The 22,480-nt window shown below is 56.8% G+C and overlaps 2 protein-coding genes across 6 annotated transcripts; one reads left to right on the top strand and one right to left on the bottom strand.

Annotated features, from left to right (window-relative positions):
* Positions 1-930: 930 nt before the first annotated feature.
* On the top strand, positions 931-6,103 carry PRSS50 (serine protease 50). The gene is made up of 7 exons (XM_063113387.1): positions 931-1,054; positions 1,130-1,318; positions 1,627-1,706; positions 2,529-2,728; positions 3,756-4,039; positions 5,270-5,436; positions 5,867-6,103. The coding sequence occupies exons 1-7, from the start codon at positions 931-933 to the stop codon at positions 6,101-6,103; spliced, it is 1,281 nt and encodes a 426-aa protein (XP_062969457.1).
* Positions 6,104-7,444: 1,341 nt separating this feature from the next.
* Positions 7,445-22,470, bottom strand: TMIE (transmembrane inner ear). Of its 5 annotated transcripts, none has more exons than XM_063115030.1 (6): positions 22,411-22,470; positions 21,605-21,781; positions 18,068-18,173; positions 12,584-12,701; positions 8,929-9,078; positions 7,445-8,610 (listed from the first exon to the last, which is right to left on the bottom strand). In XM_063115030.1, exons 4-6 carry the CDS (start codon positions 12,633-12,635, stop codon positions 8,513-8,515), a joined length of 300 nt encoding a protein of 99 aa, XP_062971100.1. In that variant the 5' UTR covers positions 12,636-12,701; positions 18,068-18,173; positions 21,605-21,781; positions 22,411-22,470; the 3' UTR covers positions 7,445-8,512. The 5 variants fall into 5 exon arrangements, 4 of the variants coding, with proteins under 4 accessions (XP_062971100.1, XP_062971098.1, XP_062971099.1 ...); XM_063115028.1 differs by having other exon boundaries at positions 22,351-22,454; XM_063115029.1 differs by lacking the exon at positions 18,068-18,173 and having other exon boundaries at positions 22,351-22,454.
* Between the last annotated feature and the right edge of the window lie 10 nt (positions 22,471-22,480).

Here is a 22,480-nt window from a genome sequence, read left to right as displayed (position 1 = left end):
ATGTCCTGGTTTGATTTAACTTTCACCTGTTCTTTTATTAAGCTGTAATTTTCCAAGGGCTTTTAAAAAAAATTATTATTTTTTATTATACATACATGTAGGGTACTCCAAGAGCTTTGAACCAAAGCTTCTCCTAGGATTCTCCCACACTGCCTCTTAAATGTATTATCCATTTGTGTCAATGAATCATCAAAATGTCCCCCAAATCCCAACATACAAAGTGACCTTCTCCCACAACGGCCAGATGGTTACATGCTTTCTCTGTGTACGGACATTTTGCCTGTGCCATTTTCCCAAAGCAGATGGATCTGTGAAGCAAGGGACATTTGTTGAATGGGAGAGCGGTGGGGTGGGGGGAGGGATGTTTGCTTAAAATGATGCAGTCTTTAAAAATTGTTATTTAAAACATGTTGATCTGCTTAATGTCAGTGCCCTGGGGCAAAGTGACACTGCCATTACCAGACAGGAGGTGAGGTCACTTGGAGATCCGGGATGCCAGCCCCAGGGGTTTAGTCTTCATCTCACTACAGGAGGGGTGGCAGCCAGTCCAGGGCAATGGGCCACAGACTTGAGGAGGCCCAAGAACCAGCCGAGGTTAGGTTGAGCGACTCCAGGAAACTGCTTGTTCAAGAAGAGTAAGAGAGGAGGCGCCAAGGAGGGCGGAGGTGTGGCCGAAACAGGGCGGTCAGCCGGCAGAGGACACCAGCCCGGGAGGCATGCGGGAGGCCAGTCGCTAGGGACACCCTCGGCGCAGACACCAGGAGCAACGTGGCGGGTGGCCCCTGGGGGGCGCTCGCGCAGGCCGGGCCCGGAGCATCCTCCCGCCTCCAGCCCCCGCCCCGCACCCCCCACACTAGAGGACACGGCGGGCAGCCAAAGGGGGGCGCCGTCGAGACAAGAGCTCCGCAGCGCAGTCACTGCTGTCCCAGGATGGCGCCATGGTGCTGGACACGGGCCCGTGGACAGGGCCCCCAGGAGCCCCAGACGTCTGGCCACTCCCACGCCTGCGCCCCTCTCTTGCTGCTGCTGCTGCTGCTGCTGCTGAGAGCCGAGGGTGAGCCCCACCCCACCCCTCCTCCACTGAGGCCCGCGCCTGTCCACCTCTCAACCGCTCTGCGTCCTTCTCCAGGTTGCTTGGGCGCGGGAGGAGCCCAGGGGGCGCTGTCCACGGGAGCCCCGCCAGACCCAGGAGTCCCCTGCACTCCCAAGGCCGCCTCTCCCTCGGGTGGGCCTCGCCTTCCCCGGCAGGCCCCTACCGTCCAGGCGCTGACTTCCACCATCCAGTTGGAGTCCCCTGTTTCTAATGATTTCTTACCCTGTGAGTACTGTGGACTGGGCAAGGAGGGTGTCAGAGGAGTCTTAAGGACCTTTAATCTCTGGGGGCAGGAGGGATGGGAGGAAGGGGTGGAGAGACATGGGAGTAGAAGAGACCTTCCTTCTACAAGTGTTTACTGAGCACTTATTGTGGGCCAGGCCCTGGTCCTGCCTGGAGGGCCAGACCATGGGGGGTCTTGTCTTCATAGGGAGGAGACAGGAAAGTCAGAGGAGCCTGGGCCTGGCTGCAAGTTCTCGCCTCCCTGAGCTGGCTGTAGGGCAGGGGGTAGGTGGTCTCTTCTCCTGCTCCAGGCTCTGCCTGGGCCTGTCCCAACTCAGGCTCCCAGCCAGGGACCTTGGAGCTCTCCAGTACAGCTTTCAGGGTGGACTGTGTGAGCCTCTTCAGGGCACATGCATAAGACATTCTCTTAAGCAGTGGCTTTCAAGCATGTTTAACTGAGGCCCACATAAGAAATACTTATTATCCTGGGACTTAGCATGTATAATTGAACTGCCGCAGAAAGTCTCACAAACAGGACCTAGCAGTACGTGCTGATATTCTTTTTCCTGTTATCCTTTTAAAAGGCTGGTTATGGTCCACTTACATTGGTTTCACAATCCACTAATCCATTTGGAAAACTCTAGGAGTTGGACTGCTGGGATGTTGGATTTTGCATCTTCAGTCTAAAGATCTATTTTCCAGAGTGGCTGCAGCAATTGACACTCCCAGCGACCAGAGCCTCGCTGTGATTTAAGTCTGTGCTTCCCTGAGGACTAACAGGGCTGAGCAGCTTCTGTGCTCATTTGCTGCTGGGGCTTCCTCATCAGGATGTACCTGTTCGTGCACATTGCCCATTTTTCTGTTAGGTTGTCTACCTTTTTCTTACTGAATCCCAGGAGGGGGGTTCCCAGAGAAGGAAGAAGGGTCTGCCTTGGCCACAGTAGGGGGGATGGGACAAGTCTGTGAAGGGCCTGGCTGGAGCCGAGGGTGCTGGGTGGGACAAGGGGCCCAGGTGGCTGCGGATGCTCTAGGGCTTGGGCTCTGGGAATGGGCAGGGATTCCTGGGCAGTGCTGAGGTGCTTCCAAGGCTGGAAACCAGCCCACTTGTGGACAGCCCCATTCCGCGGTGATGAGTGGAAAAGGCTGGAAAGGTGGGAGGGCAGGCTGAGGCGAGAGGAGGGGCAGGGCAGGTGCCACGGGGTGTGGCTGGAAGGGCCCATCCCTCATCAAGCTCTTGCCTTCCTCCTCAGCCTGTGGCTACTCCTACGAGCAAGACCCCACCCTCAGGGACCCAGAGGCCATGGCTCGGCGGTGGCCGTGGATGGCCAGTGTGCGGGCCAATGGCACACATATCTGTGCGGGCACCATCATTGCCTCACGGTGGGTGCTGACCGTGGCCCACTGCCTGACCCAGTGAGTTGGGGCCCAAGTGGGGAGGGCAGAGAGGTGTTTGGAGCCGTTGAGGGCCCACTCACCTCGCTCGGCTAGTCTTCCAGCTGTGCCCCCTCTAGAATCCCACAGTCACAGCCCCAGCCTCACTCTGGCCCCAAGCAGGTGGGGGCTGAGTCCTGCAAATTCCTTCCTGGGGGTCAGTCTTTTGAGTGTACCCATCCTTTGTTCCCCTCACCTGCTCCTTAGTTGTGTGCAGTCATTCCACAGATAGGGAATGGAGGTTTGGATGCTATCTGTCTGGCCTCCTGCTCCTCGCCACAGGAGGAAGGTCCTCCTAGTTCATTATTTCCATCCCCGGTAATCCCTCTTACTCCTTCCTCCCTTCCTTCAGTCAACAGTCTTACACTCCTTTGAGCCAGAAGCTGGCCTAGGCACTGGAGGCAGAGAGGGGATGAATCACTCCTCTCAGATTGGTGGGGGGAGACAAACAAGCAGATAGGTGCTCACAGGGGAGTCTGGTCAGTGTTGGGACAAAAGAGTGGTTATACTGATGTTCTGGGGCTAGGGGAGTGGCTTGAGAGCTGACCAGCGGAGAAGTGTGTTCCAGGCCTAAGGGCCAACATAGAAGCCCCACGGGGTAGGCCAGTAGAGGCAGCTAGAGAGCCAGGCAGGCTGGTTCCATGGGGCCTGTGCCACCTGCCAGGTACAGCATGGGGTTGCTGGCAAGATTCCAGTGGTTGGAACCAGGGAAAACTGGATCCACATCCCAGCTCCACCACTTCCTATCTGTATATCCCTGAGTGGGTCACTAGGCTTTTCTGAGCCTTAGTTTCCCCCTTCATAAAATGAAGGCTTGTTGTGAGGACTGGACCACACTGTGTGCACAGGGCCCTACTCCCATCTACTGTGAGAAGGAGGCTCAGGGGGCTTGATGCAGATAGGTGGCCTGCCTGGATTTGCTCAGAAGCAACATTTAGGTGAAAAGCAGGGGCAGGAGGCTGGGGGTGGTGCCTGGAGCTGACTGCAGACTTCCCTCATGGTTCCCCAGGAGTGACGTTCTCTATTCAGTGAGGGTGGGGAGCCCATGGATTGACCAGATGACGCAGACTACCTCTGACATCCCGGTGCTCCAGGTCATAGTGAACAGCAGGTACCGGTCCCGGCGATACTGGTCCTGGGTTGGCCGCGCCAACAACATTGGCCTCCTCAAGCTCGAGTGGGTGCTCAGCTACAACAAGTATGTCTGGCCCGTGTGCCTGCCTGGCCTGGACTATGTGCTGAAGGACAGCTCCCTCTGCACTGTGACGGGCTGGGGACTTCCCAAAGTTGACGGTGAGTCAGAGCCTCCCCAGATCAGGGCATGGTGTGAAAGAGGAGCTTGGTGCAGGCTGGGGCGCCACCACAGGCAGACATTTCTTAGGCACCTTTCCAGGGACCTTCCTGTTGCGCTGTCATCTCTGAAGTCTTCTTCTCTTGAGGGTCTCAGCAGTGAACACCTCCTGGTCACTTGGGCCTCAGGGCCCTTATTGCCTTTGAGCCCACAGTCCTACTCCAGGGCATGTAAGCAGAACTTCTTTGAAGGCAGAGAAGGCACAGAGTAACATCTGGCAGTCCACACTCAATCCCAGGGCATCCCCAAGTGATGCAGCACATCGGAGGTGACATACAGGATTCTCTGTCTGTAAAGTGCTCCCCAGAAGACCACACATGGCTGGCCAGGGGCAGTCTGCACCTGGAGGTTGGGGTCACTCAGAGTCCGCCCAAGGTACCCCCCTCCCCTCAGTGGCTCTCAATCTCTTGTCATTGCAATTCAGGAGCAAGGCCTAGAGAGGCAAGGCCGTTTCCTGATGGACTCTGGAATGTCCATTCCTTTCAGGGAGCCCCAACCTATAAGAGAACTGCTGTCCTCTGTGGCCTCAAGGAGCCACCTTATCCCAAGAGAGCCATCAGGGGCTACAGCCCCAGGGGGAGGAGGTGAGGGGTGACTTTGTCATCCTTGCTGTGCCTGTCTGGGGAGTGGCTGGGAATGGTCAGAAGTCTCCTGTCTCCTCAAGCTCAGGCCAGGGACAGAGACACACTGGTGGAGGTGGGGAAAGGAGGAAGCAGAGCCTCCAATGGGGTCTGGGAGAAGTGTTTCAACACTTCCACAGATGGGGTCTGGGAAAGTGAGTGGGGGAAGAGGCCTTTGGAGGGACTGAAGAAAAGGAGGGATTTGGACAGAGGCTAGGCAGGCATTCGGGATAGAGAGAATGGCTAAAGCCAAGATGCTGAGGCGGGGATGGAGGGGGTGTTAAGGGGACTTAATGGGCTGGACTCTGCGGGAAGCAAGACCAGGTCCAGCAAGGCCAGATCATGGGTGCCGCCTGCTGCATGGTCTCTGTATCAAGGGCCCTTGAGGTGCCAGCTAGAGCAGTGGGCAGGCTGTGCCTGGAGATCTCCATGGCCACTGTGTAGCAAATGGAAGAGGCTGGGGGAGTGGGGAAGAGCGGAGAGGATGGAGATGAGGCGGCGGGCAGTGGGCAGCAGCCATGCGCCATGCCTGAGCGGGGCCCTGTCCCACAGGTGAGTGGCCCCAGTTCCGGACCATTCAGGAGAAGGAAGTCACCATCCTGAACAACAAGGAGTGTGACAGCCTCTACCACAAGTTCTCTAGAATCCCCTCTATGGTTCGGATCATCAACTCCCAGATGATTTGTGCAGAGGACATCAACAGAGAACACTTCTGCTATGTGAGCGCTCTCCCCTTGCTTCCCACCTCCAAGGGCACCTGGCCAAGAGTGGGGAAAGGGTGTGGGGAGGCGGGGGGATAAGTGGGGAAAGGGATGGGCAGGGATGATGGGGGGGGGACATAGGAAGATGGGAGAGGGGAGATGGGGTTGGAGGATGGGGGAAGGAGATGTGGCTGGGAGTGGGGATGGAGGTTGTAGGTGAGAGAGGGGTGGGGGGTGGTGGGGAGATAAAGGGTGGGTACTGGGTGGGGGATGAAGTCCTGTGAGGAAGATTCCTGGGTCTGAAGTACCTCTCACCTGTGTTGACACTGGGGGGCTGTGGAGAGGACCTGGTGGGAGGGCATCCTGCTTGTTCCTGAGCTGGGTCACATCTCCCTCAGGCCTTGCCTGGCCTCCCTGACCCTTTTTACTCCCCCACCCCTCCCTGCAGGAGATAACTGGTGAGCCATTGGTCTGCCCTTCGGAGGGCGTGTGGTACCTGGTAGGAATGGTGAGCTGGGGCGCAGGCTGCAACCAGAGCGAGGCCCCACCCATCTACCTACATGTCTCTTCCTATCAGCGTTGGATTCGGGACCGCCTCAACGGGCAGCCCCTGGCCCTGTTGACCCCATCCAGGACCCTGCTCCTGGCACTACCACTGCCCCTCAGTCTCCTTGCTGCACCCTGACATGCTGTGTGCTGTCCCTGGGTGTGTCCTCCCACACCCAGGCCCCTCCTCGCACTCTGTGCCCAGAATGCTCCAGGGCAGAGACGTGGTGCTCAATTAAACACTTCTCTTTCCCATGCCTCCTTCTTCCCGGGCCTCGGAGGCCCCTCACTCCCTGGGCCTGCTTTAGTGGGAGACAAGTAAACAAAATAGGGGTTGGCTGGGGGACTCCAGGCAGTTTATACTGAGAAGTGCAGAGACCCTTGGGATCTGTCTACTCCATTCAAAGGTTTGGGGTGGCTTGTGGAAGGTGGAGGGAGCGTGAAGGGGTGATATTGGGGTCAGATAATGGAGGGCCTAGAACGTACTGCCAGGCTGACGCTGGGGCTGCCAGGACAGCTGGAAGCTGGGGTGAGGGTGCAGCTCTGTCTGAGCTGGGAGGTGAGTGAGTTCTTTCTGTGATACTTTAGAGGGAATTGGGCTCTCCTCCACTTTGGCTGCCTTCTGACCAGTGGCTAGACCACACCCTTTCACTGCCCCAAAGAGCCATAGTGAACTGTGACCTTCTAGCTCTGCCCCCTACCTGGAGCTATCATCAGCAGCCATATCTGCCCATAAAGGGCTAGTGAAGGCCCCAAGTAAGAGGTAGGGAAGATGGAGCCCAGCTCTGGACCTCCCTCAGGCCACACCAATTGCTGCTGTACGTGACCTTGAGTGCCCCGCCCCTCTGGACTTCTGCTGCCAGCCACATAGGAGGGTTCTGGTCCATATGGGTAGAATGACCTTTGCCAATGCTACACGAGAAGCCCATAGCCTTCTTCAACAGCAGAGAACAGCCAGCTGCTCCCATCTGGTAGCTCCAACGGTGGCCCTTCTGCAGCCTCTGTGCCCTCACTGCCCCCAAGACCCCACGTCATACTCCTTCCTCATGTCAGCCTGGATTACTCTCCTTGCATGATGATGATGATGGTGATCAGGGTCCATGTCAGGAGCCAGGTTTGACTCTTCTGTGTCCCCAGCACCAGGCTCAGACCATCAAATGCCTATTGAAAGCCAGGGGGTGGAGTACATGGGAGTCGCATCAACCTAGCACCCGGCAGAGCCCTGATGCCTGCCTCGGAGGTGGCCCTGGAGCTGCAGCTGCCCCTCCGCCTCTTAGCCACCATTTCTCCCTCTGTCTCATCTTAATTTGGGCTGGGAGAAGATTCAGAGGGTCGGGGAACTTCAGCTGGCCTGAGCCAGCTGTGTCACCCTCCACTTACGACGGAGATGCTCCAGGAAGAGCATCCTGAGGTCATCTCAGGAGGCGGTTTATGCGCAGGTCTGAGAAGGCACTCAGCTTTATTTAAAAATCTCTGCGGTCTGCTTTCCAGCAGTGCCCCAGCTCAGAAACCTCTGTGTCTCCCGAGTCAAGTCTCCAGATGCCATCGGGAAGCCCCTCTGCGCACCTCCCCCCCCTGAGGATTCAGCCCCCAGGGATGTTTGGGTAGAGATGCTTCTTTTAGGTGCCAGGAGTGGAAAGTGGTAGAAGAGGAAGCTTTGTGCTGTTAGGAGGCCGTTTGTGCCCTGCTGTAACCCCCTATGCCCTGAGACCTCCTGCCACAGCTGGGCATAGAAAGGGCCACCAGAACAGCCTGTGGGCCTCCTTGACTTCTCAAACATTCCCTGATTCCCAAGAGAGGGTCCAAGCCCTAGCTTTCTTCCCTGCTCCCACCAGCCCACTGGCCTCAGCCCCCTGCCCTCCTGCCCTCTGAGCCCCTAGGCCTCATGCTGGGCCTCCTAGTAGCCTCAGGTTCATCACAGCGTCACAGTGTGGGAGACAAGTAGGTCCCATGGCCTTGAGCTTGGTGTCTGCTGGGCTGGGGGTTCTCCTGCTTCTGGGACCACCTCTACTCACTCCCCTGGGCCAGAACCCCTGCCAGGCTTGGAGCAGTCTCCTTGCCATCAGGGCTGCCACCTGGCTGAGTCAGCAATCCTCTCTCCCTCTTCATGGCCAGTCTAGGTGTGGCCTCACACCCCAACCCATTCAGTTCAGCCATCCCCTTCCAGAAGGAACCCCACATCTTGTTACTCCATAGTCACTGCTGTCCCTTGCTGAAAGGGTGGGACAGAGGCATCTTGGGTGGGGAGAGCATTGTGAGGCCACTCTGCATCTACAGAGAGACAGTGGCCCCAGACGACCTTTGCTGAGGAAGGTGCTCACATGGATAGGGAGAAAGGAGCAAAGTCCAAGCTGGAAGGCAAGACACCTGGTGTAGTCTTGTCCTCGACCCTGATGGGCTGTGAAGACGTGGCCATGGGCCTCAGCTTCCCCCTCTGACCACAGCCTCTGTGGTCCATATATGAGTTCGAGTCCAAGATACCTGGACCCTGGCCAGGGCTTGAGCTCCAGAGCCTGCCAGCCCCAGCGCCACCTCCAGGATGCGCCCCTCACTTCTCTCCTTTCTTCTTGGCTTCGTTCTTCTCCTCCTCCTCTACCTTGATGGCCACCGTGTCCACGCTGTCCTTCTTCTTCTTCTTCTTATCCTCTGTGGGGTAGGGGAGAGAGGCTGTGTGATAGTGGTGAGACAAGGTCCTGGGCCCAGCAGCCTCAAGGGGAAGGGTCCCAGGCCCCCCACATCCTGTCCTTTACTTCCTCCTTCCAAACCTCTCCCACTGGAGAATAGACTCCTTGTTCTACTTGCCTCACTCTGACCAATTTCCATGCTCCGGTCTCCTGGGACAGGGCCGGGTCCCCTCCCTGCACCTGCTGCAAGTGGAGGGTAGGAGAAGGGAGAGTCCAGGCAGCAGCACTGAGGAACTGGCCGGCTCAGCAGCGTCAGCTGGGGCTGGGCAGGGCTACTCACCTCCAGGGATTTCTGTGAGTTCATTGAGAGGCGGCACAGTCTCCAACTTGTCCGTGTACATCTTGGCTGCCTTTCGCTGCAGGTACCGGGCTTCGATCTCCTTCCGGGTCCGTGGCACGCGACAGTTGAAGACACAGCACAGGGTGATAACTGTAGGGAGGGCACAGCAGGCCTGGCAGGGCTGGGCCTCAGATACCCCAGGTATGGCACCCAAACTTCACGCCTGACTCCATCCGCCTATGTGTGTCTTACCCAAGGGACTCCAGCAGGAGGCTTATCATCTTACAAAACCCCTGTGGGCCCTAAGGTTTCCAAGGTGGCTTTCCTGAGCAGGGCTGACTTCATGCAGTTGCGCAGGGCCCCACGGTTAGAAGGGTATTGTGCCTGATTTAATGCTGTCCTGTAAAATTCTTTTTTTTTTTTTTTTTAAAGATGACCGGTAAGGGGATCTTAACCCTTGACTTGGTGTTGTCAGCTAACCGGCCATCCCTATATGGGATCCGAACCCATGGCCTTGGTGTTATCAGTGCCACACTCTCCCGAGTGAGCTACAGGTCGGCCCCTCCTGTAAAATTCTTAATAGCTCTTGAACAAGGAGCCTCATATTTTCATTTTACACTGGCCTTGTAAATTATGTAGCCGGTCTTGGTCCTGAGGGGCTTTCTGACTAGACTAGGAATTAGTGGAGGGTAAGGCAGAGGGCTGCGTTGTGACTAAGCCATAGTTTCCTAGAGACCATCCTGTGCTTCCAACCCAGGCTATAGTGCATTCTAGTTGCATTCCAGTGCATTCTAGTTTTTCCTCCCCAGGTCTTTGAGAGCTGGGCCAGAGCTGCCTCGGACTCCCTCCCTGAGGACAAGCCTTCAGTTCCTCCTGGGTGGGGAGGGAGCTGGGGAGAGGGCACGGATCCTGCCCTGGGGCGTTCCCCTCAGACTGAGTTATTCTAGGAGCGGTTTTCCGGCCAAGGGCAGCTGCACCCACGCCAGTTGGGCCGGGACATGGAACTGTCCTGTCTAGTGATGGGTAGGGCAGGGCAGGGCAGGGCTGCCAGGACCTGGCTGCACTGAGTTTATTTTTTTAAGGCCCCCACAGCCTGACCACCTTGGTTCCAGCCCCAGGGGAGGGGATAGAGCTGGTTCCTATTACAAATCAGATGATCAGACATGACTTCCTGGCAGACTCCTGGGGGCAGAAGGGCCCAGGCAGGACAAGCCAGGCCTATTTTGGGGAAGATGGTTCAGACCTATGTAGCCTGGGCTGAAGCATCCTTTGGGGTCATCTTGTGCAACCAAGTCAGTGTCCCTTTAGCCAAATATTGTGGTCCTACTGGATCTCATCCAGGCTCACAGAATGAACGAAAAGAGTGAATGAATGAATGAGATGGTTTTTGCTGCTGGGAACAGAACTGGACTCCTGAATGAATGGATTAGGGAGCCAAGAGCATCCAGGCACACATTGGGGTGGGGGTGGTGGGTGCTGCATAACAGACCCAGCAGTAGGTCTGACTACACCACTGTGGGGGGATAGACCTGAGCAGACAGCAGGCCTTTGTTATCCAAAGAGCTTGGTTCTGGTCTTCTCTAGATACCCAAGGTTAGTCCCCCACCTCGACCTTACTGGCTTGGGCCACTTCTTCTAGCCACCCCACTGGGCACCTCCTTGGGACCATGCCCACTTAGGCTCCATGCAGGCTGTTCCCAGGCCCTCGGGGGCTTGGGCTTCAAAGGGAGCTCAGTGGGCTATTGGCAGCCAGAGCAGGGCTCAAACACTGCCCCTCATCTTACTGCCCCACCTAGCCTGCCCGGTTGCTTGTCTTAAAGAAAGGGAAAAACAAAGTGCTTTGGATTGAGTTCCAGGGCCCAGGTACGGGCTTGGGATATAAGTCCCCAGGGCTCAAGCAGACCCCCAGAGGCACCCCATAGAGCCTCAGCCCGCTCCTTGCAGGGTTCTGGGGTTGATGCTCCACTAACAGCTGCACCACCTAGGGCCAAGCAGGCCTAAAAGCAGGAAAAATGTTTACTGTCCAGGAGAGATGGGGCTGTATTAATTCCCACTCTCCAGAGCTGTGCAATGGAAGGTAACATGTGCTGACCTGCTGCTCAGAGGCCTTGGGGATATCCCTTACCCTTTTGAGGAAACGGGATTAGGGGTAGGAGAAGGTCTCTGTGGTTGGTGTATAAGTGCCTCTTCGGATTTCACACTGTGCAACTTACTCATGTGGCCCCAGGCACCTCCGTCCTTGGGGCTAAGCAGAGCCCCAGAGAGGCTGTTGTATGTCTTGAGGCCCCAGGCCTCTTTCTCCTGCTCCCTGGGGTGCCCCAGAGCTGCTCCCTAAACAGCTCCTGTGGCTCCTGCAGGGCAGATAGCTCCCCCAACCCTGTCTCTTGGTGCTGTGGGTTGTCTCCCTCTCTGGACACCTGGGCTGAGGCTGCAGGCACACCTGTCTGGCCTTTGGGCCTCCTCTAAGATGTCTGGCCGGTTCTCAGCCTCAGCTGGGAACAAAATGCAGCCTCTTGCTCATAGGGTGCGGGGTGAGGGGGCATGCAGATATTTTCTCTTGGGAGGGCACTTCTGGTGCCAGGAGAAGCACATGCAAATCAGATGTCAAGTGTTCTTGGAGCCCCTCACATCTGGAGGGCCCTCTGTGGGCCACTCTGCCCTCCGGGGTACCTCATCCAGGGACGGCTCCAGCTAGAACTTAAACTCAGCTTTAGTGTTCAGTGAATGCCCGATAGGGGTTATCTGAGACCTTGTGTGGAGGCCACATTTCCTCCCAGCCTCTGCTCATACCATTCCCTCTGCCTGGAATGCTTTTCAAGCAGTCTTGCCTGGCAAAACCCCACCCATCCTCCCACTGGTCTGCAGCTCAGAGGACTCCTCCTCTCCAAAGCCTTTGCAGGGGAGTGGGTTTCTCTCCCTTCGCCGCCTGCACCCAGATACTCTATTTTTACCTCGTGGGAAACTCTGTCAGACTCTGTTTTGTGCCATGGCAACCTCCCCACCTGGCCTGCATTTCATGTGACTTTCTGCCCCCCTTCCCTAACTCCAGACCCCCATTCTGGGAGGAGGGCGGAGAGGAGCATGCCAAGCCTGATTCTGCTGCGACTTTGCATGAAGAAGCTCCCAGACCCCAGGAGAGGAATGGGTCTCCTGCTTTTAATTGAGGCGGGTGTGAGTCATTCTTGGGAAATGGTATTTGACAAAGCAGGGTTCAAAGCCTGGGAGCCACATCTGCTAGGCGTCTGGGGAGCCTCTGGTGGAGGGTGGCCTTGTTGGGGCCCCTTGGGTGTGGGCCCTTTAAGCTGGCCAAACTGCAGGAAAAGCATGAAGAAGCCAGCCATAGGGAAAAATGACACGTCCTCTCCTCGGTTCAGTGGAGTTCCCTGTAATTACTGTAATTGCTGTGTGGCTGCCTCCCTGGGTCCGGCAAAATACTTCGGGTCACCACTGGTCTGTCAGCCCTCCACAGGGACTTTGTGTGGATCGGGAGGTGCCAGAAACCATGATGGGCTTCCTGCGGTCTCCTGGCCTGCTTGCACTGCTCGGAATTGCTGCTCTGAGCCTGTGGGGGTGGTGCTGGGCAGGGTCGGGGGTGCTGAGGGGGTGCAGTGCTCCCACTGCAGTGTGGCAGAAAGGGCAGGGAGCAGCTACTCACTGATAGACAACACGAAGAGCGAAAAGATGCCCACCACGTGCCACAGGCGCATGTCCCAGAATACCACTGTCTCCTTGGTCAGCGGGGGTGGCTTGGGCTTGGGCGGGGCCGTGCTGGGCTGTGGGTCAGGAGAGAAGGAAGTGAGCCAGGCAGAAGCCAGGGGCTGGGACCAGGCCAAGAGAGGCCCAGGTCTCAGCATGGATTTGGCCCAAGCATTTCAGAATCTCCTAAAATCAAGCATCTTAGACATTCACAATGAGTACCCTAGACCTTGGGCAGTTCCTGATTTAGAACAAGAGAACTGAGCAGCGCCCCAGACCACAGAGCCAGTGACTTGGAGTGGAAGGATAGTTGATGCTTGGGGAAACCAAGGCTGGGAAGAGAAAACATGGACAACCTGTCCTGGCTAGGTTCAAGGCTCCTTTGGGCACTCACTCCCACTCCAGTCCTGGGTCCCACACAGGCAGACGGGGTCTCAGGACCAAGGCCAGAGACAAGGCCAGGCCTGTGCTGCGCTGGTGGACTGGCTTTGCTTTCATGTCTCTCCAGTGGGGGCTGGGGTGTGGAGCTGGGAGTCAGGGTCCTAGGGCTCTGCCACCTGGCCAGGACCCCACCAGGTGGCCTCATAAAGTCACCTACCCTATTGGGAGTCACTCTGACCAGAAAGCTAGGCTGGAGTACTCACAGGACAGGACTAGATAAATATTGTAAATACTCTGTAGTGCAGTAGTGACACCTGGAGGCCAAAAGATGTAAGTGTGGCTGCAGCAAGCCTGAGCAGAGCACATCCAGCAACTTCCCAGTGGGACATTACCCTGTCCTGGGCATCTGAGGGGACATGACCCTGCACGGGGGATGTGAGAGGACATGATCATGTCCGGGGGGCTGAAGGGACATGACTGTGCCCCAGGGTCTAGGGGACACAGTGCTGCCCCAGGTCTGAGGGTCCAGCCCTGCTCTGGGTATCTAGGGGAACAGAGTCCTGCCCCAGAATATGAGGGTAACCTCGTGTCTAGGGGACATGGAACTGCCTTCTGTGTCTCGAGGGGACATAGCCCTGTCCTGTGGAATCGGAGCAAGACTTGTCCCTGACCAGAAGTCATGTATGATCCTGTCTCTGACACCAAGTTTAGCTGATGGGAGAGGGTGGGGTCAGTGCTCAGAGGGAGAGAGGACCCTGGGGCACCTATGTGATATTTGTTTTCTGATTAACCAAATAAAGACAGGCATGAGGAGTCCCTTCTGGCTCTCTGGGAGGAAAGGCAACCTATAGCTCAACCATCCCCCCACCCCACCCCCTGCCACCGCCCAGGTCCATAAACATGGATTGGTACCTACCATGAGTCAGGTACTTCCTCATCTAATGAACTCCACCCTTCAGCATGGGTTAGGGACACTCGGGGAGGATTAGTGACCTGTCCCACATAACCCCGAGGATCTGTGGGCCAGGGATCAGTACATGATTCCTGGCTCTTTTCACCTCGCCAGGGTTAACTAGGGTGGATGCCTTCTTTCCTCTGGACTTCAGTTTTTCCATCTGTGACTGGAGTGGGGTAGTTCCAGGAGTCTCTGGGGACTCTTTCTACCCAACCTGATGGTAAAATTAACAAGAAAACAATACTCCTGCATGTATGTGTGGGGTCAGACACATGTACCCGGGTTTGGGGAACATGTGAGGGGTCAGGCACATGTGTGTGTGTACAGGGCACACGTGTGGGGAGTCAGACACATGTATGTAGTGTTGGACACACATGGCATCAGGCACACATTCATGGGTACAGGGCACATGTGTGTAGGGCGGGGTACACATTTGTGAGCACAGGGCATGTGTGTGGCTGGAGCACATGTAGATGTAAGTCAGGCACATGTCTGTGGCATTGGGTCAAGGTCTTGGCAGTGGCAGAGTTCCCAAATTCTAAGGCCCAGTGTGTTGGCCCAGCTGGGGTGGATGATCGGAAGACTCCAAGGGCCAGTGTAAAGTTCTCAGATTCTGAGCCAAGGCAGCTGAGAGCTCACTTCCTACACATTCTTGCTCCAGCCTTTAAGCCAGGCGTGCTTTCTCACTCCTGATAGAGGTCTTGGGTGGAGGGTAGCCAGTAATAGCCAGACAACTCTTCATGGTGGGCCCTGCTGGGGTCTGAATGCTGAAGTGTGGAAGCCCCCACCTCCTTCAGAGATGCACAGTTTGATGGAGGATGATGCCTGCAGGACTGGGGCAGGTGGTGACATGGACTCCCGCCCTGCCCAATGTCTCCGGTGCTTCCCTGGAGGGAAGGGCTAGACTTGCTCAGACTGTAGGCAGATGGCAGGCAAAGGGACTGCTAGTACAATTTCCCATGATGGGCTGGAAGGAGATGAGTTCCTAGGGGGTCAGGGAGAAGAGTCCTTGGTTCAGAACTGACTTGACCCCCGTCTCCAGCCTTCTGCCTGAAACCAGGCCTACTCAGCTTCTACACCCAAGGCCTCAGGGCAGCCAGTGAGGGGCACAAGTACACTCCATGGGGCTCAAGCCAGCCTGGCTCCCTTTACAGGGACACTGGAGCTGACACTTGACTCCAGCCCAGCTTCCTGGTCACGCCCCCTAGTCAGTAGCAGTGGGGAAAGGCTGCATCGGGTAGCAGGGCTCTGTCCTGATATCCCCCTCAGACCCTCCAGTTTAGGGCTGTGTTCCCTCAGAACCCCCCGCCCCCTCCTCCGGGTATGACTCGGTCCTGTCCATTCCATCCTGTCCCCTAGCACCTGCCCCTGGGGGGCTCCCCTGGGCATCTCTCACTGCCTCTCGCACTTCTGTTTCCCTGCTCCCTCCAGCCTGCCCCCTTCTCTCTGGCTGTAGTTCTTGGGCCTTCTCCCTGTGGCCTCGTGCTCCAGAATTCTAGGTCTAGTCTGCCCCTTTCCTATTTGGCTCCCCTTCCAGGCTCAGCAGGAGTGGAGTACAGAGGGGGCCAGGGAGGCTGCAGATGGTGCCCACTTTTTCCCTCCCAGCCCTTCCTGGCCCCAGCCATCCTCTGCACCTCCTCCCGGGCTATCTCAGGAGCTCCTCCCAGCTCTACCACTATGTGCCCTCTTTCCTTCCAAATCAGAATCCTCCTCTTTCCAAATCAGAATGCATCATGACTCACCCCTGCTCAGAAACCTATAATTCCCTGTTATCACCAGGACTGAGTTAGACTCCCCAGACCCTGGGGACTGCCCTGCCCACCCCCCAACCCCAGGCCTAGTGCTTCATATGGCTGCCCTGCATCCTGCTGCCCCCATCCTCCAACTTGCAATGCCCTCACCGCCTTCATGAAGCTATGTCTCCGCTATTAGACAGAGGTCCCTAGAGGACCTCTGGAGGCAGAGGCCGTTTCCTCCAGCAGACCCTAAGTGCAGGGTCTGGATCTCCCCCATCAGACTAGAGGTCAAGGAAATCAAGGGCTGTGCACCTCCCCCACTGGAGGACTGGGGCTGACTGTCTCCCATCAGAATGGGCAGGGCTGTGTCCCCAGCCAGATGGGGAATCCTTAAGACCAGGGCAAGTCTCCCCCACCAGACTAATGTTTCTGAAATCAGGGTCTGTGCCCTTCTATCAGACCAGGGACCCTAAGAATGGGGGCTGAGTCTCCAGCACAACCTGGCGGCGCTTGGGCCAGGGCTGTGTCACCCCACTAGGCCGGGTCTCCTAGGGCAAGAGGAAGGGAGAAAGCCAGCTCCCGGTCCGAGAGGCGCCCCCCGGCCCCGCCGCGCCGCCGCGCCTCACCTCCACCAGCTGCCCGGCGACCCCCGCGAAGCAAACTCCCAGCGCGGCGCCGCCCAGCGCCCAGAGCCGCCCCGCACCTCGCCGCTGCCGCGCCATCTTCGCGCCCGCCGCGCCCGCTCCCTGCAGCCGGGGAAGCCGAGCAATGGGCGGCCCGGGCTGGGCTGCCCGGCGACTGCCCCCGGCCAGCCGCGCTCGGTGGCAGCGAGCTCTGGCAGGCGAGCAGGCATCATTTATTCATCCTCGGTGTCAGGTTCCTGTGCCGCCCGCCCCGCCATCACTGCGGGTGGAACGCCCGCCCCCTCCCAGATCAGACTCCAGACCCCCCTCCCCCGCGCGCCCGACCAGGGACACTGAGGTGGACGTGGTGGGAGGGAGGACAGGGTGGGGTCTGGTCCTTAATCAACAGGTGCCCCTCCCTTTCTCACTCGGGCCTTAGGTTCCGCATGTGGGACAAGGGGAGGGGCTGGAATTTGCCGATCTAGGAGGCCCTTCCCATTCTGACTTTCTGAATTTGAAAGCCTAACTGGACTTGGGGACAAGGGGGGGCATAGCCAGCAGGTTGCTATGGTGACAGGCGTTCAGGGATGTCCTGGGTGTTCTGGTCTGGCTTCTTGCCCAGAGGCGGCTCTGGTCACCCTGGACACCAGAGCTGGAGAGCAGGGATGGGGAGCAGGGGATGGTATGGTCAGAGCTGCTGGTACTATGGAAGGTTCCTGAAGGAGCCAGCATCTTCTGCCCTACAGGATAGGGTGGGCTGCAGGACCATTTTCTGACCCTGGCTGACTCTGATATCAGTCTAATAAGCCATGACCCCAATCTCTCACTGAAGGTGGCCAGCACTGCACTCTGGTCCTGCTCCCTTTGTTGAGCCTTGACAACCCTGTGGAGGGGCTGTGGAGACTTGGACTGGGGGGAGCTGAAGACTTGGGAAGAGGAGTGGGGAGGCCTGGAGTGGGGGGACTCCTCTGATCCACCCTCTTCCTCCTCTTTTTCTCCTTTCCTTCCGTTATTTATCTCCTGCCTGCTGAGCGCTAGGAAAAGCAGCCGGGTGTTGGATCCCTGCATCTCTCCTCACCAATGACACCAGTGGAGACCTGCCCAGGCGGGGCATGGCCTGGATACCCCCAGCAAGGCCTGCCCTCAGAACTGGGGACCCCATAGATCCAGAATCTTGTGGGGCTCTGGCCTGGAGGTGCCACAGATGGGCAAGGACCAAGGCAGGCTGTAGCAGGGGGCAGAGGGCCAGCTGCAGACACCTGTTAGCATCAGGGCCTGGAGATGACGGGGCAGGCAGGAAGGTGGGAGAGCTGCTGGCAAAGGGCGACTAGTCCAGGGGATCCACTGAGTACACCCTTAACAAAGTCTGGGGCTGGGTGAGCTGGGCCACCCTGTCCTCCCTAGGCAAACCCTGGCCTGGAAAACAGGAACTCCATGAAAGCCCAAATCCCTCACCCAGCTCTTTGCCCCCCACTTCCTCATGCAATTGGTCACAGGCCAGGCTAGGGAAAGCCACACTGACCAGCCAGGGAGGTCACCCTCAGGACATGGGGTCAGAGAGGCCAGACTGGGCTAGATTAAGTGAGCCTGACAGCAGTGTTGGGCAAACCATTACTCCTCTCTGCCTGTTTCCTCTTCTATGGAATGCGGAGAGCAAGACTCCCATCAAGAGCTGAGGTGAGGATGCTGTGGACTAGCTGTGGAGTGCTGGCTCTGCTTAGTAGGATGGGCAGCCCTCTGCTGCTTACGGGGCTCCCATTCACAGCTCAGCCCAGGGGAGGAGTGTTCTTTTTCTCTATAAAGTTCATCGTCTTCTCCATCCATCAAAAAGTAGAGCAAGCCCAGTGAAGAAATCTGAAAGGGAACACAATCATGTGTGTCCCCACTGTCCCTTGAGATGGCCACTACTCCATGTGGGTTCTATTTTGCAGGCTCTTGAACACAGCCGAGACCTTGCTGTATACAGTTTCTTATAACCCTTTGAACCCAGAGCTTTTTACCCAGTACGAGCACCCTAGGTCCCCCTCACACACATGCACGCACAGAGGCTTCGAAGTCAAACTGACATAGACATATATAACAGGGTGTCCCAAAAGTCTTATTGCAGTTTTAAGCTTTAATTACCTCAAAAGTATAAAGCTACAGATTTATAAGAAACACTATTTGAAAGTAAATTTTGTTTTTTGCTCTCTGAAGATGGCAAAAGTACAAGAGTACTTCCAAAATAGAATTCATGGAAAAATAGAATTAGAAGATAATATGAGTCTTTCCATGAACTTTTTGAAGATCCCTTATAGGCTGAAAAAAATTGAAGTTATTCAAAATTCACAAAACTAGATTAACATAAAGATAATTTAAATAATTAAACTTTCAAATTATGTTTCTTGTAAATTTGTAGCTTTTTACTTTATAACTTTTAAAGTTATTAAATCTTAAAACTGCATTAGGACTTTTGGGACATAATGATACTGATAGCTGTGAACCTTCGAGTTGGCTACTTAACCTCTCTGAGCTTCAGTCCCTCATCTGTAAAACAGGTGTAATTACAGTATCATGGTGCCTGCACATCACAAGGCTTCATTAAATGCTAGTCATTATGATTATTGCTGTCATTGTTGTTAAAGGCAGTGTAATATTACACTGTATAAAAACCCAGCAGGACCTTTTTCAATCAATGCCCTATTGTTGGACATTTGCACTGTTTCCAATTCTCCAATATTAAACACCGTGTTGAGATGAACATCCTGAAAACTAAAGAGTTTTCCATCTTCGAGGACTTTTCAGCATTTGGTGTGACTCTTCCTCTTCTCTGTTTACTCATGAGGAATTGAAGCCCAGAGAGGGGTTATGCTCTGCCTAAGGTCATACAGGAACTGGAGCCTCCAATTCAGTCTTCTTCTCCTAGTGTTCTGCCTACCATCCAGTACTGTTTCTGCTTATGAGGCCCCCATATCACCCTGCACCCCACCCCTAGTTGGGCCCATCAAGTCCGGGGTGGAGGAGCTCTGGATCCCTAAACTCCGCAGCCCGCTTCCCTGGAAGACAGCGTCCCTTCCACACATGGTGGTATGAATGCTGGCCTGCAGAGCCCTGCTTGTCCCTCCTGTACTATTTTTAGCTCCTGTGGGTTTCCTGTAAGGACCCGATCCAGCCTCCAAGGCCTCTGGGTTGGAAGCTATGCGCAAAGCAGTGGGTGGTGGCCAGGGGACCCTGTGGATAGTTTTCTCTTGGAGCCTGAAACCCCAGGGCTCAAGGTTTAGCTCTGAGGAAGTTGGGGGTAGGGAGTGGGAATTCCTCAGTCACAAAGTCAGACTGGGATCCAGGGTATCATGAACTCAGCCTGGGATGGGGTAGGAGCTGGATAGCCTGGGCCTTTGATGCAGCGCCTGGCGCCTCTGAGAGCTGGCTGTACCTGACCTTATTGGCTCCAGGACCAGCCCAGAATAGCTCCAGGGCTGAGCTGGGCCTGGGTCAGAGCTGTGTGTGCATGAGCATGTGCTTGTGTATCAAGGCACTGGTGTATATGGGAGTGCATGCGCATTCTGCACAAGACTGCGTGTGAGTGTGAGTCTCAGTGTCTCTAGAATCACAGGTGCCATCAGCATACATGTGTGCATTCCCTGGAGCAGTGTGTAAGTCTACATGCCTGTGGATGAGTATGTGATCTGCACATGTGTGCTATGTACAAGGCTGCCACTAGAATTATGCAATATGGAGGCCCAGCCATGAGGTTCAGTAGTAGATGGGTCCATGTGGCACAGTTGAGTGTACACACCACCCTGTTCTTTGACTATGAGATTGTGTGTATGTATGGGGTTATGGGAGTGGTGCAGGTTGATGGGTGCACATCTGCAGTGGGACTGGGCAGGGGCCTTTGGCTGTGTTGCAGGGAGCCAAAGGCAGGTGGACCCAGTGGAATCTGTCCTTTGGGCACTACCAGGGGTCCAGAAGCCCTACCTGGCCCCAAGCCAAGGATGAGCTGGGAGAGAAGCTGGGCAGTTTTTGCCCCATTTGGCAGGTAATAAAACTGAGCTTGCGGTTCCCATGAGTTCGCTCAGTTAGTAAGGGAAGGAGCTCAGTTGACCTTCCAATTCTCCTAGATGTGGCTAAACAGGAAGTCTGGACTCTGGAGAGGAAGCTGAGGGAGCTCTTCCCTTCCTGCCTGAGCCCAGGCAGCACTGCCTTTCCTCAGCTACTGGGGAAACTGAGGCCCAGAGAGAAGGGCTGGCCCAGAGACACCCACCTAACACAAGATTAAATCTGTCCTGCTCAGGGCCCTGCCCCAAATGCTGGCTTGTCACAAGTGGTGAGGCCGCATGCTCCTCATGAGGCCATGGCCACTCCTCAGCCCTGCCACCCCTACCAAGCCCCAGAGACTCCTGTCTGCCAACATCCATGGCCTGAGGACCCATAGATCCACTAAAATCTGCTCATCCTTGAAGGACCCCTCAAACTCACCAAGCCCCACCTTCCAGAGGCACACATAACCCTTGTGAAGGAGATGCAGGCAAGACCATTTCACGAGCAGAGGTACTAAGGCTCAGAGAGGCTGCTCACTGCAGAGTCACACAGCAAGAGGAGAGGGGCACAAGGCTCCCATGCCAGGCCTTTCCATAATGCTCTGCTGCCTCCCACTGGCCCACAGACATATAGCTCTCTACAGGGAAGACCATGGAGGTCTGTTTAGAACTTGAAGCCTCAGTTCCATTGCACCTGCTGGGGCAGTGACTGTGCCTGGCTGTGTCATAGACCAGGGAGATCAACGCCCACAGCAGACAGTAACACAGGCCATCAGGGCCATGAATTGGAGGGGATGAAGTGGGAGGCGATGTCCAGGGCCTGGGAGTGGAGGGCCAGAAGGAGACTGCAGGAGCTGGGGAAGACAACACATTTTGCCTTCTCTGAGGCAGGCCCCTTAGGTACCCCCACCCCTGAGCAACAGGGCACACTGGACTAACTTCTTCAGAAGGGTGAGCAGTGCCAGCCTGTGAAGCAGAGCAGAGACACATCACAAGCCTTAGGAACATGTGAGGCCAGAGGGAGAGAGCGGACTGGCAGGGGCCAAAGGAGCAACGCCTTTGGGGGTGGGAGCCCCTCAGGCAGCAGGGGGTGCAGGAGGGCTGGAAACAGGAGGCCAGAGCCAGGGCAGGGAACTTGGCAGCATGCAGAGGGATGGAGAAAAGAGGAGGAGCTCTTCAGGCTGAGGATCCAGGAGGAGAGCAATGTGGGGCAAGAGGGCAGGGCACTGGGCATGAAGGGCAGCTTGGCAGAGCTGGAGTTCTCACCTGGTGACAACCCAAGGGAGCCAGGGGCTGATGTTGGCAGGCTCAGGCCCCTGTTACCTCCACTGGCAGGACCTGGGATGCCTCCCGTGGCCTCAGACTAGGCGGGGTACTGGTGGGCCACCCTTTCTGCTCTTCCACAGCCGGCCTCTGGACCTGGGCCTCTTCCCTCAGTGTTCCCTGGCAGAAGAGGCTCAGTGAGGCTGGTCAGTCCCTGGAACCCGGGTGCCAGGGAAGCGAGGGTGACTCGACCGGCGGGGAGGCTCGAGGGGACCAGGCGGCAGACATCGGCCTCTTTGTTACAAGTTTGAACTATGGTCCCTCCCCCACCCCTCCCGGGAGGTTGGTCCGGGACTAGTCTTCCGCCTCGCTTTCCAAGGTCGCAGGCCCTGGCGCAGAAAGCCCGCCGCTTCACGCTCTACCCGGCCATGTTTACAGCCAGGAGTGGAGGCGGGTGGCTTCCCCAAGGTCACACAGGAGTGGCGCCGGCCGTGGACGTCCAGCCCAGGGCGCCCCTACGAGCTATAAGTTTCCACCCAGCGCTCCGCTCGTCCCAGCCTCTGTGAATTCGAGCGGGTCGGGACCATGGGGCTGCACCCCAGCCCACAGAGCGTCAGAATCGGGGGGTCCCGGGCCCCCGCCGGGACGAGGACCCCGAGGCCGCCTCCCGGACTGTGCCGCGCGGTCCTCGGAGCCCTGCCGGGGAAGCGAGGCGGGAGAGGCGAGCCTGGGTGCGAGCGCCGAGTTACCCGCCTCCCACCACGCTGGAGCCGGGAGCCTTCGGGGCCCGCAGGACGCCGCAGGGAGACCTCGGGTCGGGCCGCTGCGCCGGGTCAGCGGGACACCGCGTCCGGCCTCCTCCTCCGCCGGCCCCCCTCC

This window comes from Cynocephalus volans, chromosome 11 (assembly GCF_027409185.1).
Source record: "Cynocephalus volans isolate mCynVol1 chromosome 11, mCynVol1.pri, whole genome shotgun sequence".
Taxonomy (NCBI): Eukaryota; Metazoa; Chordata; class Mammalia; order Dermoptera; family Cynocephalidae; genus Cynocephalus; species Cynocephalus volans.
This window is presented reverse-complemented; position numbering and strand designations above follow the sequence as displayed.

Bases quoted from the DNA above. Each gene is read 5' to 3' on its own strand.
- TMIE (XM_063115027.1), bottom strand. The intron at 9,079-12,583 runs GTGAGTAGCTGC...CCCTCCCTACAG, and splicing joins GCTCTTCGTGTTGTCTATCA to TTATCACCCTGTGCTGTGTC. The intron at 8,611-8,928 runs GTGAGTAGCCCT...CCTACCCCACAG, and splicing joins ACTCACAGAAATCCCTGGAG to AGGATAAGAAGAAGAAGAAG.
- PRSS50 (XM_063113387.1), top strand. From the start codon at position 931: ATGGCGCCATGGTGCTGGACACGGGCCCGTGGACAGGGCCCCCAGGAG. The intron at 1,319-1,626 runs GTGAGTACTGTG...CTCCTGCTCCAG, and splicing joins TTCTAATGATTTCTTACCCT to GCTCTGCCTGGGCCTGTCCC. The intron at 1,707-2,528 runs GTGAGCCTCTTC...TGTGGCTGGAAG, and splicing joins CAGCTTTCAGGGTGGACTGT to GGCCCATCCCTCATCAAGCT.